Source organism: Montipora foliosa, chromosome 6, assembly GCF_036669935.1.
Source record: "Montipora foliosa isolate CH-2021 chromosome 6, ASM3666993v2, whole genome shotgun sequence".
NCBI lineage: Eukaryota > Metazoa > Cnidaria > Anthozoa > Scleractinia > Acroporidae > Montipora > Montipora foliosa.
The window spans coordinates 19,495,931-19,510,930 of NC_090874.1; the positions used below are offsets into that span (position 1 = coordinate 19,495,931).

The window sequence follows — 15,000 nt, forward strand, 5'->3', positions numbered from 1 at the left end:
TATGATTTGAATGAGGATTCTTTTCCTGAATCTCTGATTTTCAACTTCCCATCAACTTTTGTAGTTACAGTACTACTCTTTGGTTTGCCATATATATACATGTATGATCATTGATTTTGATAGTCAGGTCTCTCCTCTTTCAGAATGGAAAACCAGATGAATATAACTTTTGGCCAGACATAATTTCCGTGTTAAGGCTGATTTTTAGCCCAGCTGCCTTTTCTGGTGAGTCAAATACATGTAGGCAAGAGTACATTTTTGTTACATAATACGTACAATCATTATAATCGAAGTGGTTCAGCGTTGTTTGTACTCTTGTTGAGAGTGAGTCCACCACATTTTGTGAGTCCACAACATTTTGACACTGAGTACAGACAATGCTGAACCACTTTTGATTTGCTTTTTACCACAATATTCAATGCCAAGAAAGTTTTTATTTCAGAACATGAACAAAATCGTGACACAAAGAAAGTGCAAGTGTTGTCTATAACTCTCTCGCAATATGATTGGTTTATTTCCCAAAATGGGCGGTCCTGGACGGCTATTACATTGCGTGTCAAATTGACGCGAGCATGACGCCTACAGCGTCGTCTAGACTCTTACTGACACAGCAAATTAGCCAATCAGATTGTGCGATTACAAGCAATTGTGGTAAAAATTATTCATGTACTTTACTCATTCTCATCATCAGAGCCTCGGGTTGACCCAAGGCTCTGGGAAACTCTGCGTAGGAGAACATGCGCCGTAGAATTCTTACAGCCAAAAATTGGCTATTTGAGCCTTATGGCGCCTGCTCACTCCTCGTGCTAACATGAATGCACCAATTAGAGGACGCTTTTGATTGTTCTTCACGAAAACCAATGAGAAGGCACTTTGTTTCAGGGTTCCCCAGAGCTCTTCTCTTCCACGGTCAAGAGAAGAGCTCTGGGGTCGAGATTGTACTTTACTGTAATGAACTTATTGACTTGTAGTTTGTAAAATGTTTTTTTCTTTGGTTGGAGCTAAATGAAAAACAGGTACTGTTCAGAACAAAAGGTGCAAATGCATTATTTAATAAATTATTAGTTTTTCTGTTGTATTGCAGTTTTTGACATTGTGTTATCAACGAAGAAAAAGATTTACATACAAGGAGTTTGTAAAAAAGTCGAATTTGTCAGCCATCAAAAATTTGTTGATCTGCACTTCAGCTTTTTTTAAACTCCTCAATTAATATTTTGGTACATACAATATAATAATGATGGTCATATTCTCCTTATTTAATGTACTATGTACAAGTATGAAAAGCATTATTTCCAGTGAGAAACTAGTAGCATACCCTTTACAAGTATAAAATTTGATGGAAGGCAAGCTATAGTTATACATGTGGGCTCTCAAAAATCAAATGGACTTTCAAAAGTAAGTCTTCAGAGGAAGAAGTAGAAATAAACAGCCACCTAAAATACAATTATCACCTTAAAATGCAACAAACAGTCCCCAGAATACAAATTATATTGTATAAACGAAAATACACGCTGTCAGGTGAATGATACATTACAATCTCACATTATGTTCTCTTATTGTAAGTAGAGCTTGGGTTACCTGTGAATTGTTTAACTCTTTCAAATGTGACACTTAACAGATATGACACCAGGTGATTTTATTCGACTAATTGTGGGTCGGTTTAGGGATCATGAAAGTGTTGTCCAACTGAGTCATAACATTTGCATCATAGGCATTACCTATACTGTATATGTCATTCCATAACTTAAATGTGTTACCTACCTGCCTGCATCATGCACAACTTTGCAAAAATCACTTCTCATTAGCAGGTCATTTTTGCTGGAAGCCTTTGTTTGTGACCTAGCATGTCTGGTCTGTTGTCAGCCTTGAATCCTGCATTTAATTTGAATCCACTCACTCTGCTGTTTTTCAGATCATAATGGATACTTCTTTCCTTCTATGGTTAAAGATACAGCAAAGTTTATTAAGCCATGTAGCAAGAAAATAGTTGAGTGGATCAAAACCTTGAAAGCTGGACAGCAAAAAATTTTTCTTCTCACAAACTCTTTTATTGATTACACGAATGTGCTCATGAATTTTGCTGTTGGGTAAGATTTATTTCATACAAATGAAGTTACAAGTTGCTTTTTTTTTTTGCATTGTTTGAATCTGAAGTTCCAGCAAAGATGTCACTCTACCCAATATTTGATGCAATGTGGGTTCTAAGAAAAGAGGTGGCTGAGTTGGTTGAGCACCGGGCTGCCATGCGGGAGGTCGTGAGTTTGACTCCAGCTGGACCAACACTCAGGGTCTTTCAATAACTGAGGAGAAAGTTCTGCCTTTGTAATTACATCCGCAAATGGTTAGACTTTTAAGCCTTCTCGGATAAGGACTATAAACCGTAGGCCTTGTCTCACAAATAACTTCCATGTTCATTAGTTCCCTGTGGGATGTTAAAGAACCCACACACTATTCAAGAAGAGTAGGGGATGAAGTTCCCGGTGTTGTGGCTGGCCTCTGTGAGTATATGAGTGGGTGGGTATGGCAGGTCCACATCAGCTAAATAGCTGCCGAAACGTCAACCAGCCCAAACAAATAAATAACAAACAAACAAACAAAGTAGAACTTAAACTTCATCTTGCAATAATGCTGCAATGAAATATGAGCTGTCTCTCTGTCCGTCAGGGTATGTTAGGGTGTTGAAAACTCAGATCGCTTACCTCTGAAAAGTTAGGTCCTCGAGTGTCTCAAAAACAAAGAACCCCCAAAAACTCAGACAGGTGTGTTGAAAACACAGATCTCAGAAAAACTCACTCAGATCCTTTGGTGTCTCGAAAATCATACAAGACTCTCCAGAAACTCAAGGTCATCACACACGGAGGGACTAGTCCCTGCGACTAGTCCCCGTGACTAGCCCCAGGGACCAAGTCCCTTTGTGTGAACAACCGATTTTCACTAGAAAATCTAGTCGCAGGGACCAAAATTTGGTCCCTGTGACTTGTCCCCTTAAATAATTATTGTGCTGGTCCCTGCGTGTGAACTGTTCGTGGGACAAGTCCCTGCGACCAAATGAAATTAAACCAATTGCTGATCAGCGAGAGAAAGAAAAAAGAAAGAAAAAAAGAAAGAAAGAAAGAAAGAAGAAAAAAACGTTTTCGAAATTGTAAATGACTGACTAATTTTATAGATCAACATGTGCTGTTTCATTGACGTGTTGTGCATTTCAAAAATTTGCGGCTATATAATTAATATTTTAGTAAATTCTTTTTCACTGTTCAGGACTGCTCCTTTTTCGTCTCTTTGCTTCCCTGAATTTCCGTGAAAGTGCTCTAAATTTTACCAATTTGATGTGTAACAGTTCCCCGCGTGTAAACCCTTCAAGGGACTTTTTGTGTGACGACCTTCAGACCCCTGGGTGAGTTGATGATCAGTGCTTTCGAGATACCTAAGGGTTTGAGTATATAAAAGTTCTCAAGACACCCTGGTTTGTTACACTGAGGAATGTTTGGTGCATGCATTTTTGAATTTTTTTTGTGCAATGAAGACTTGTACAATGTATGATAAATAAAGCTACTTTTTTATAGTAATGATTATTTTATTATAGCTGTGAACACTTCATAAATTTAATCTTTCAGAGAAAACTGGACAGAGTTGTTTGATGTTATTGTTTGCATGGCAGGAAAACCTGGTTTGTATTGAACAAAATTTAATACTCTCTCATCTAGACTGCCGTTATTCTTCTGAAAGCCTTACAGCTTCAAAATTTACACGTCCTTGAAAGTCGTGTAATTAATTTTGTACATGCATGTGCCCTTAAATTTAGTAACTAACCTGAAATTGGGCTGAACTATTTTATTTACTGAATTTGCCACACAATCAAGTTGTTAAGAAAACATAATATCACTCACAGAGATTATAAGCCAGTTCAGAGTTTCAAGAAATGAATTTGCATGTGGGGATAATAATAGCTGCAAGAATTTGTATTAGGAATCTTTTGGTTTCCTAAAATATATTCTTGCTTTTATCCCAACGGGCGCACATTGTTTGAAACTCTGAACTCGCTTACTAGAGGTTATAATAATACTTAATATATGTATGCTGTCAAATTTAAAAAAAAAGTATTCATAAAATGTTTAATGATGGTGGCAAGGAGACTTCCAGAAAGGCTTGTACCAGGGAAGGTATCCTTTAAACCTAGACCTAAACCTGGGAGTAAGAACCACAAAATACAACTAAATACATGTAAAACAGACAAAAACTGTTGAATTACATGTGTTCCAACCCTACTCCAGTGTGAAACTCCAGCGTTCAGGCCCACAGGGTACCCATATTCCATTTGGTATGTGCTCTCACAGAAACTCTATTCTTGTGGGTATGTGTAGACAGCTGGGCACACATACGGTACATCTAGTTTGAATCTAATAGGGAGACTGTTTGCTCAAGGCATTTGTGTAAAGAGTCACAAGTGCAATGTGTTCCAAGAATTTTGTCCATGATGGTATCTCTAAACAAAGAATTGGTGGTCTATTCTTGACTAATCATTATGGAAATGATAGTATTTTCTTTTGTCTTGGTAAAAAGATCATGACGGCACTGTGGTCATGTGAGACATTGTAAATCAAGAAGATTCTGATTTCGTGATTACTTTTTTCTGTTAGGTTTTTTCCAGTCGGAAGAGCCACGAAACAAGTTTTATGAAATTGGTTTGTTTTGTTCATAGTATTACAACATTATTATTGATTAATATTATAATTAGTGTTGCAAATGTAGTTATCTTGTATGATTTCCAACAAACAAAAAAAAACCTCAACAGTACGTTACTTCAATCTGTACTCTTTCTTGCAAACATATTTTGATTTAAAATTCATTCTGATGAAAGCACGGGCCTTCCACGTACTGGACAGAAGTTGTGTTTTTGTCTTCTTTGTTCACTTGTGCATATAGTTTGAATTACATCAAGTGGTGAGAACTACATTACAATGTAACTTTGAATACACGGGGAATATGTGACAACCAAATGGAACTCAGATACCATTAAAAAGTTTTCACATAATTATTTTAAATGTAACTTGCAAAGCCTTTGACTTCAAAATCCAGATTTTGTCTGTGATATCTGGCTTGGCATGGTGTCTCTAAAAAGGCTTATGGTGTATCCACTTAAGAGGAAATAGCCATAAGTCGCGGAAAGCGCATGTAGAATCTGATGTAGATATCCTCCTATTTGGAGACAGGTGACAACCAAATGTTACAACAATACAGCATAACTCAAAATTGCAGTTTCCTTCATTCTCTGTGCCACATTCACAGTACGAAAAACGTTATAGCCTTTGATTAAATGAATAATTGAATCGAAACTAACTCAATGTTTTCAGTGGCTTCTTGTGAATGGCAGTTTCTCTGAAAACAGTAAGAGATGTACAATGTAATCTATATATGTGTGATTTATCATCAGAGCATGAAATCAGGCCAATTGAAGTTTAATATTGATGAACTCAAAACAAAAGCCAATTCAAGCTATTCAATTCTACTGCAACTCGCAGTTTACCATCATGGTATTGCTTGTCATGGCAACCCAAGGTAAAACCTGGGAGAAATTTCAGCATAAGATGCTGCCTCCTTACCCAGGAGAGAATGCAGAATGCTAATTTTTAGGGATTGCAGTTTAGTTAGACAGTTACTCAAAGTAAATTACATGTACCTAATGATGATTATCCAGTTTACACCTAGCATGGAAACCTGTCGCTTATCACTCCTGTTAACCCTTAATAATTCTAGAATTCCATTTCAATGTACCTGTACAGTCACTTGACATGTTTTTTTGTTTACTGACCCTCCAGATGGGGAAAAGGAAGCTGGAGTTGCTGAAGAACTCAAGGAAAGTGGAATTTTTAGTCGAGGAAATCACAAAGACTTCATGGAATTTTTAAAGAAAGAAATCAAAAAGGATAAACCAAAAGTAAAAATACAACATTTTGAGTGAATTTCTAGAAGCTTAATATGTTTCACCTACAATAATTATTGTACTGCAATAATGGCAACAAATCCCATCCCGCAAATTTCATGTGAAGGCCAATAAGTCAGCTGACAAGTTTATTTAATGACCACACAGACCAGGAGCATTGGTTAATGGCCAACAGTTGGCTGACTTTGATCTACAGCACATTTGTCCTTCAATTTTTCAAAATGTATGATAAGAAAAAATTAATACTGCATGTCATGTTTTTGTGACATGTGGAGGAATCAATAAATATTATTATTACGGCCTTGACCAAGCTTTGGGCAATTCCTCTCATCTGGATCGTGTCTGTTCTGGCTATCGCAAAAGCCCCATTTGATTTTTGTTACATGACTGTCAAGAAGGTATAGGAGACTAGTACGTGTATTAAAATAATTTTTACAAGCACTGTTCCTCAGTGGCTTACGAGTTATCACTCTTAGTTTATATTACTCTTTATATTGCTCATGCACTAATGAACTCATAGTCCTGCCTCTTTGTTGTTTAGGTTCTGTACTTTGGTGACAGTTTAAGGTCTGATCTCGCATCAGCCATGTATAGTGACTGGCATGTCATTACAGTGTTGGAGGAAATGGAGTCTGAGGGGATAGTAGTTCAACATAGTGCAGAACCTGAGGAACAGGTATACAAGCTCAGTTTTTTTTAAAAGTTGGGTTAGGAACTTTATTGATCAAAGAACACTAAGGTCATTATTAAGTGTTATGTAACTTTATATTCTTTTTTCATTAATGTTGATTAGCAGTGTTTATAATTAATAATAATAGTTATTATTCATTGGACATTTTTGTTGTCAAAGAATGACTTATTTGATGATGGTCCCAAGTTAAAGAAACCAAGACATCTAATTCATGTAAGTACTAATTTAATCTTAGGGCTGGTTTACACTCTATATGATTTGTTGGCCTGACACCATCACAGCACAAATCGTACAATCATGTATTTTAACACCCATGAACTTTCAGCACAGGCAGACCACTCTATGTGGTCCTGGTTAATATATTATGTTTATATGAAACAAAGAGAATCTATGAGGGTTATGAATAAAGCTCTGAAAATTGCACATCTAAATCACATCTCGGTCTGAATATCCCAATAAAGTTAAATGATACTTTATCACTCATGTATGGTGTTTTTTCGCCTTCTTGGGTTGTCTAAAGCGTTTTATAGCGAAATTACTTTTTGACGGTTAAGACAAGAGAGGGAGACTTCCTCTCTTGTCTCTCTTATCACAGTAAGACGCTTTAGACTCTGACTCTCTTGTCTTAACCGTCACCGTCCAAAAGTAATTTCGCTATAAGACGCTTTAGACAGCCCAAAAAGGCGAAAAAACACCTTACATGAGTCGATTAAGGTTTCATTTAACTTGATAGGGATATTCAGACCCAGATGTGATTTAGATGTGCAATTTTCAGACCTTTATTCATAACCCTCATAGATTCTCTTCGTTTCATATAAACATGTATTAAACCACGAACACATAGAGTGGTCTTCCTGTGCTTTCAGAGAAGCTGGGTTATCAATCAAATTTTTGAGAAGAGGACATGCGTACAAAATCTAGAAGCAATCAAAATGTTGGAGATCAAGAACATGCATGATTTGTGCTCTGATAATGTCAGGCTGACAAAATTGCAGCGTGTAAACCAGCCTTTATGGGAATAGGAAATGAAAGGCAAGGGTTTTAGGAGAATTAAAGCCTGAACAAAAAGAATAATAATTATTGAGACTTTTCCCATTTTGTGAACTTTAGGGTCAAACTTGCCCCGCTCTCCTGCTCCCACCCAATACAATGTTGCTCAGCCAACAATTTAGTTTATCACAGCCACATGTGCCATTGTTTTTTTTTTGGGGGGGGGGGGGGGTGGGAAGAGGGGTGGGGGCAAAATGTACTCTAGACAAGGTTTATCTGAAGCCAATGCCGCATGCAGCCTTTTTGTGCCTTTATTCTGGGGGCACCTTGGAATTTGGCAGGGCTTACTTGTTCATGGCTATGCAATCTTTTTGGGCCATTTTTGCAAATCTTTGCAGATTCATTGAGATTCACTCTTCTGTCCTTGGTTGTGACCAGGAAAGTGTTTTTCCACTGGATTGTGTGACAGTGCCTGTTTAAACTCCCTGTTATACAGCTGCTTCGGGGTGGTTCCCATTTGCGGGCCATGTCACCCTGCGGGGCCTGGATCCCAACAGGCCCCTTCCTGTTAACTTTTAAGGCACCAGTTCCCAAGCTCATCAGTAATGGCAATGAGTTTAAAAACTGTTAATGGCTTCCTCAAGAACAATAATATGACTGAAACCCCTGTAAAGGGATAAAGCATGACCATCGTTTTCCAACCTGGACAACAAAGAGTTTTGTGCATTTTTAGGAAAGTTTTTTTTCCTGTGGCAACCTGAATTTTCAACATAGTACCATAAAAAAGCTGTAATGAGGAGCAAGTTTGTGAGGAACCCCTCTCTTAAGCTCAGTCAAGCTTCAGCACAATATTATTTCAAGTGGCTAAATGACCTGCAGTGTTACAACGTACAAAATAAAGCTATTGGGAGGCACCCTTTGCATGCTGCAGGGGCGCTTACTAGCTCAACGTTGCAGATCGTTCAGCTGTGCTTTTGCCTTGTCTTTTTGCTCCCACCCACCTCTGCCAGGGATTGAATGGTAAGTATTCTACTGACTGCTGCGTCAGTGTGACAGGTGGTGGACTGTGGTAGGCTTACCATGTCTCCCCCTCGTTTTGTGTGGACATGTGCGTCCATCATGACTCTTTCAGGCGCCTAACCCCAAGCTCATCTTGCCGATGAGTTTAATCACTCTTACATACATGTACCTGTTGCTCTTTTGAAGTCTTTCATCGCACACTTTTGTATTTAAACAGGACCATATAGAAATCGAAAAGAGCAAGGAAGAGGTCCTGTTGTCAAACCAGTGGGGTTCATTTTTTTGGCATAACACTGAACAGACTGGAGATGCGGAAGATTCTAGTCATTGCATAAACAATGTAATGGATGGATTCTTTGTATGTGAAAAAGCAAGCAAAAGGAGACAAATTAACACATTTTGGGGAGAACTGATAGAAAAATACAGCACCATTGCAATTCCACGCATAGATTTTATCACAGGTGAGATTTTGACCTGATTGTCACCTGTAAAACAGGTCACTCATAACAGGTTGTTTTACCCTATACTAAAACAACCCCAACCAAACCTTCAAATTGGCTAACCTTAGGCCTAAACAAGTCATCGTTTTAGGTGTATTTAGGCCAAAGTTACATGTAAGTGAAGGTTTTGTAACAAGTGACTTGTACTTTAGACTCTTCGTTAAAGTTCCAAAAAATGGTTGTTTGCATATTTTTATATAGCTGTTTTGTAAAACTGAATGAAAGCATAGGATTTCTAAATATTACTTTAAATGCAGGTCACAAGGTTCCAAAAAACAAGGGCCATTTGTCAAGAACAGACTTTCAACGAATCTATTTCATTTTTTGCCACATGGATTATAGTTGCATTTATAGGTGCTGTTTATCAAAAGTTTGAGATTTTGCATAGATTTGAAAAACTAACCACAATAAAAATTATTGTATTTCCCGGTAACTATGATAAACAAAAGCAACAGTAACTGGGAGTTAATACTCATTTGTTTCTGTGGCAGAATTACCCTTGGATTATCCATTTGAGCCATTCAGTTCATCAAGTGGAGGATTCTTTCCAGGGAGTCCAAAATCACTCCATTTATAATAATGATGTTGGACAAGTAAATTGAGAGCTCAAGACCGAAAGGTTTACTTAATGTATGCTAGTAAAATTATTTAAGTAGCTGTATCTGTAGCAAAGATCAAAAGGGTTTGTAGACGTTTTTTAGGCTGTGAGTTGCACAATTCTCACATCTTTATATTTGATATGAATGTAAGATGATGCAGTTTTGTGCAGCACTAGCGGTTATTGTCAGCCGCGCATGTGTATCACGCGCGTTCCCTCGTGGCATATTTATGTTTTGGGTTCGCCATCGGGTAGCGACCTGGTTGTACTTAGTAAAGTGTTTGTTGTTCGCTATTATCGTGTCGGCTGTCTTTATTACTGGCACAGGTATTAATTTTATTCTAAAACCATCCCTTTTCATACAAAAGAAGTTATAATTTATTATTTTATGGGTAATCAAACATTACTGTATAGAATGTATGGGTGATGTATTATAAAACAGAACTGTATGATACAATACAAAATTAATGTGAAAATAACCTTAGTCTTGGAGACTTGAATTAAATATTTTTGTCTTTTAACAAATTCAGAATAAAAACTCCTAATTCTTCAAATTCATTCCCATTTAGAGTAAATTACTTACAACTATGAATTCAAATTAATAATGCATATACCAATAATTTTTGTCATCGCCTACATGTTTGCATTCCACTCATTATTTTGGACAAAACAAGCCAAAGATTTTAATGTGAATGAATCTTAATTGCATTGAATTGCAAAAATGTATGATGTCAAATAACAATCTCAAGCACCAAAGTAGCCAACCCCAAAATAATTTTACTTACTATTTTAATTAACCATGCATTTTAAATATGAGTTTCATGGTATGGTTCAGTTTGGTTGGTCTAATCGCTTTGCAGGCTGCACGATCACTGGTAGATGTTGTACTGTTCAAGATTAAAATCCTTGGCAAATCCAGATCATTGTTTCCTAATCCTGATCCTAGACATTCCTGAAAAATAATAGGGCTGCAGAGAAAAAGCCAATTTTGAATCAAACCAAGTTTAAATCATGTTAACCTGAATATAATTTTGAATTCATGATTATTTTTGAGAGCCCCATAATTATATTAAAATTAATAAGACATCCAAAATGACACTGTCCAAGGACCAGTTCCAAGCTCTGTTTGAATGAAAGTAATATTCTAACTTTGAGGTCAAAATTTTTTCACTTATTATTAATTTGTATAACCCTATTTTTCATCAATTATTGTTTTTGTACTTTTCCTCATGAATGAATGAGCAAGTCCTCATGAATGAATCCCGTGAATTTTTGTAATTAAATGGGAACCATGACTGATCTTTTAAATAAACTGTATGGAATTGTAGCAGGCTCAAAACATCAATTCATATAATCCACAATCTAACTAATTAATAAAGTACATCAATTTATTTGTGTAGCTGTCAATCTGTTGATTCACCATTCTGATTCTCCTTCATTCTTGTCATCAGTTCTAATAGTGCTCCACTTGCACCAAAGTAGCCCTGCCATAGAAAGAGGACATGTTGTGGGCAACAGGACGAAGAAAAATTTATGTTGTGCCAATGTAATTACTTCACAGGCTGCCTTGACATGTGATGTTCAAATGCAAATAGTCGGAAAATAACATCACTTAGCATTTTCAAGAAAAAACTTAACACATATCTTTTTAATTTACATGTAGCTTACAAGAAGTAATTCTTAGCAGCGGCACTGGGTGGTGGTCAATTGTGTACTTTTCGTTTTAGGTTCTACTGATATTTATATATATACATCTATAATTATTTTTAAATTCATGTAAAGCGCTTTTGATCATTTTAATGTTAAAAGGTGCTATAATAATAATAATAATAATAATAATAATAATAATAATAATAATAATAATAATAAAATTTGAAGATGTGTACAAATTACATTACAGTGTACAGGTAAGTTTCAAGAGAATCAACAGAAAACAATAGCACTCTTTGACTTAAGACAAGTGTGTTATTTTGTTTAATCCTTGAAATTTCAATACTGCCTGCAAACACTGAACAGACGGTAATACAACCATGGACAAAGGTTAAATTCAACCCAGTGCATCCTTTTCCCTTTGAACAGAACAGAAAATATTGCACTGTTTGGCATGAAGGGAGTGTCTGTCAATTTATAATCACTTTCATTCATTTCTTTACTGCTTCATTGCTCAAAAAAGCTCAGCAGATTTAAAGAAGTACAGTCATACAAGTCATGTATTACTAATTAATAAATTATAATAATAATTATCATATTCTTTACCTCGTGCTTTAGAAAGAGGGCCTTCATAGTTCCTTCAGACCAATAATCCATTGCAAAAGCAAGCAGTTTCATGGCTATTGTGTTGCCACGGAGAAAGTTCCCCACAAATACTACACGCTCTACTTTCTGTAAAAAAACCACAGTAAAAAAAGTATTACATTTAGTATTATCGCTTGATAACAACAGCAAATGTGGTCATCATGTGGTCCTATTATTAGTGTACTACAGTACTTTTTTGTAAACATACATCTGAGAAAAAGGTCTTAACTACCGGTGGTTTTGTCCCTGATTGTGTAGCCCTACCAGTTTATCAAACAAAACAACAACATTCACCAAATTAAGGGTTTCATAGAAGGGCACTATGAGAAGAGGAAGTAGTAAATTATTTTTTGGGGTGAAAACCATGACTGAGGACCTAACTAGTGGTATGAAAAGACAGATTGCTCTTACAGAACAGTTACTTTTTAATTTTAATTGTGCTTACTCTGTATTTCCACAGTACTCTGTATGCATTCATGGTTGATTAGAAAATGAGGGGCATCTGTGCCACGCAAATACAAGGCTGACACGTTGCCGACACATCTGCAGCCACCTAACACGTCAGCCCACATAAACACATATTTTGATAGTTAGCTTTGGCTGATGCATCAAGCAACTGTCAGTCAACTGTTGGCCAACAGATTGGTAAGTGTGATCACACGACGTGCTGCTTGGGATCACATTCATTCCCATTGCCCTAGGCCTATAATAGTTAGGGATGTCGCTAAACGCAGGCTGCCAGTCAGTGAGTGAAAATCACCGCTTGAAAAAGGGTGATCGCCGGCTGAATGCTGGGCGTTGATCGAAGTGACTGCAACAATTGCACATTATTGTCTACAAAGTTTTAAAGTCCTTTGATGTGTTAACAAAAAAATTGAATATCTGCCTGTCTACGGAATTATCGCTAGAATTCATCGTACTTTTGTGTGTGCCGGGTGTTGTGAGACACTGGGAATAATCTTGCTACCAGGCCCCTTCGATGCTCAGAGCATGAACCGCCTCAATGGAACCTTCAACCGGATGAATTTATTCTTAGCTACAACCCTGAATAGTGCATCTTTTTTGGCCTGTAGATCTGTGGTAAACATATATATAGTAAAAAGTAAAAGTAAAAGTAAAGTGGTGCATTTATATAGCGCCCTTATCACTAACATCTCAAAGGCGCTTTACAATGATCAATTTACCCCCAGCGGACTGGAAGCATATACAGGTGCAAATTGCAGCCGCTTCTAAGCAGTCCATGCATGCTGGTACTCATTTTACTGACCTTTGAAGGATGGAAAGCTGAGTGAACTTTAGCGGGAAAGAAGGTCGCCAAATATCCCAGTCTCGGCAGAACCGGGAATGGAACCCGGGACCTTAGGGTTGGAAGGCAGAGATCTTACCACTGCGCCAACCCCTCCGCTCTAAAGCGGACGTATAGTTTTAAAATCTGAACAAAAAAATTAATAAGCTTTACTAGGAATTTCAATAGTTACACTTACATGATTGACAGCACACATTCGTGCAATGGAACCAATGTTATTTGTAATGGTCACCAACATTGCCCTGGCTAAATCTTTATCTTTGACCAATGATCGATTACCCTCAGATGTCATCTTTCCAAAACTAATTTAATAAAAGATGGATGATTGTGTCATAAACAAACTAGTTAATGAGTTTGAACCTGGCCAAAGTATCTATTTAAGTGTGAGGATAATTTCATTCCTTCATATCGAGACATCATAGTTCATGCAGAGCACTTGCTGGGCAATTGTGCTGAGTTCAAATTCACGACAAATAAATTTTCAGTGTGCCTCGTTTTCAGATTCACAATTCAAGAAAGAATTAGAATAAAATAAACAGAACCTGACCAAAGTATCCTGACCAATCTGTGCAAATTGCAAAATTCAAAGTATATTTTTTAACTTATGATCAAACAACCACTGCTCAACTTTTATCTGAAAACTAGCCTGCTTGCCACTGAATCTCCTGGCAAACCAAACTTGGTATAGTCTCCTCCATAGATATCACGTACAAGTTTGTCAACCTTTGTACTGTCACCCTCCTCAGCCATAGAAAGAGCTTCTTCAAACGATGCACAACCAGTCAATAAACAACACAGACCCATAAATGTTCCCCCTCCAAGACTGTGAAGGTCAAGACAATAAATTCAATCAAATTAATGTCATTCCTTAATAGTTACTTGAAATCAACCCAAGAATCTGTTAATAAACATTCGATGGGACCTATTAGATTGGGGCCTATACGAAGAACCTTTGTTGATTAGTTATGGAACACAACGGCATGTGATAGGTATCTGATATTCTCAACTTGTTTTGTCCAAGATTGTATTGCTCGGAACGTCTTTGGCTCAACTACAGTTAAAAAGCAGTTAGTGGATTTTTACTCCTTCAAGTCATGTCTCCATTATATAATTAATAATTAGACTTGACATTATAGGGGGGAGCAATAATCTTATTATTAAAATTGATAACAATTATTATAATTGTTATTAATTTTAATAATAAGATTATTGCTTCCACCTATAATGTCGCAGCCTATGGCCATTTTGCTGTGCCTGGAGGATAAGTCTACTATTATGCAAATGTTTTGTTTTCCTTTGGCTGAAGGGTTAGGGTTAGGAGAAGCAGGAGCAGGCATTAGCTCAGTTGGTTGGTGCACGGCTTTCAGAGTAAGAGGTCCCGAGTTCCTCTGTTTCCCAGATCCTTCAAGTTAAATTTGTGACCCCAATGTCTGCCCTGACTTTCCTCTGACCCGTAAAACGGAGCACAGGCAGAGGCTTCCAATGATACCAGCCTCAGAGCTCATGGAACTTAATTTGTAAAAAATAAAATGACTTTACCTGGTTCCACTTATTCTTGAGAAATTTTCTGCAGACTCAACTAAAAGAACACTGACTCCAGATCCAATGTTCACAACCAGGTAGGGATATGCATCATTTTGGAAGTCATAAGAAACCTTT

General features: G+C 37.0%; 2 protein-coding genes across 5 annotated transcripts in view; one reads left to right on the top strand and one right to left on the bottom strand.

The window, feature by feature from the left end:
• LOC138005140 (5'-nucleotidase domain-containing protein 1-like) overlaps positions 1 to 11,131 on the top strand; it is a 16,240-nt gene extending 5,109 nt beyond the window's left edge. The window contains exons 2-10 of the mRNA XM_068851414.1: positions 124 to 225; positions 1,913 to 2,087; positions 3,615 to 3,667; positions 4,638 to 4,682; positions 5,817 to 5,935; positions 6,483 to 6,617; positions 6,792 to 6,845; positions 8,860 to 9,103; positions 9,634 to 11,131. Coding sequence (XP_068707515.1) covers positions 124 to 225; positions 1,913 to 2,087; positions 3,615 to 3,667; positions 4,638 to 4,682; positions 5,817 to 5,935; positions 6,483 to 6,617; positions 6,792 to 6,845; positions 8,860 to 9,103; positions 9,634 to 9,719 — 1,013 coding nt within the window. The 3' untranslated portion in view covers positions 9,720 to 11,131. The remainder of the gene's footprint in view (positions 1 to 123; positions 226 to 1,912; positions 2,088 to 3,614; positions 3,668 to 4,637; positions 4,683 to 5,816; positions 5,936 to 6,482; positions 6,618 to 6,791; positions 6,846 to 8,859; positions 9,104 to 9,633) is intronic.
• LOC138006913 (pantothenate kinase 3-like) overlaps positions 10,063 to 15,000 on the bottom strand; it is a 9,815-nt gene continuing 4,877 nt past the window's right edge. For 2 of the 4 annotated variants that reach the window (XM_068853543.1, XM_068853546.1), the window contains exons 3-7: positions 14,881 to 15,000; positions 13,988 to 14,164; positions 13,520 to 13,643; positions 11,997 to 12,122; positions 10,063 to 11,224 (exon numbers count right to left, since the gene is read on the bottom strand). The exon at positions 14,881 to 15,000 is cut by the window's right edge and continues 128 nt beyond it. In XM_068853543.1, coding sequence (XP_068709644.1) covers positions 11,144 to 11,224; positions 11,997 to 12,122; positions 13,520 to 13,643; positions 13,988 to 14,164; positions 14,881 to 15,000 — 628 coding nt within the window. In that variant the 3' untranslated portion in view covers positions 10,063 to 11,143. Of the gene's footprint in view, positions 11,225 to 11,995; positions 12,123 to 12,955; positions 13,111 to 13,519; positions 13,644 to 13,987; positions 14,165 to 14,880 lie in introns of those variants that run through there. The other 2 variants (XR_011123955.1, XM_068853545.1) reach the window with 2 other exon arrangements.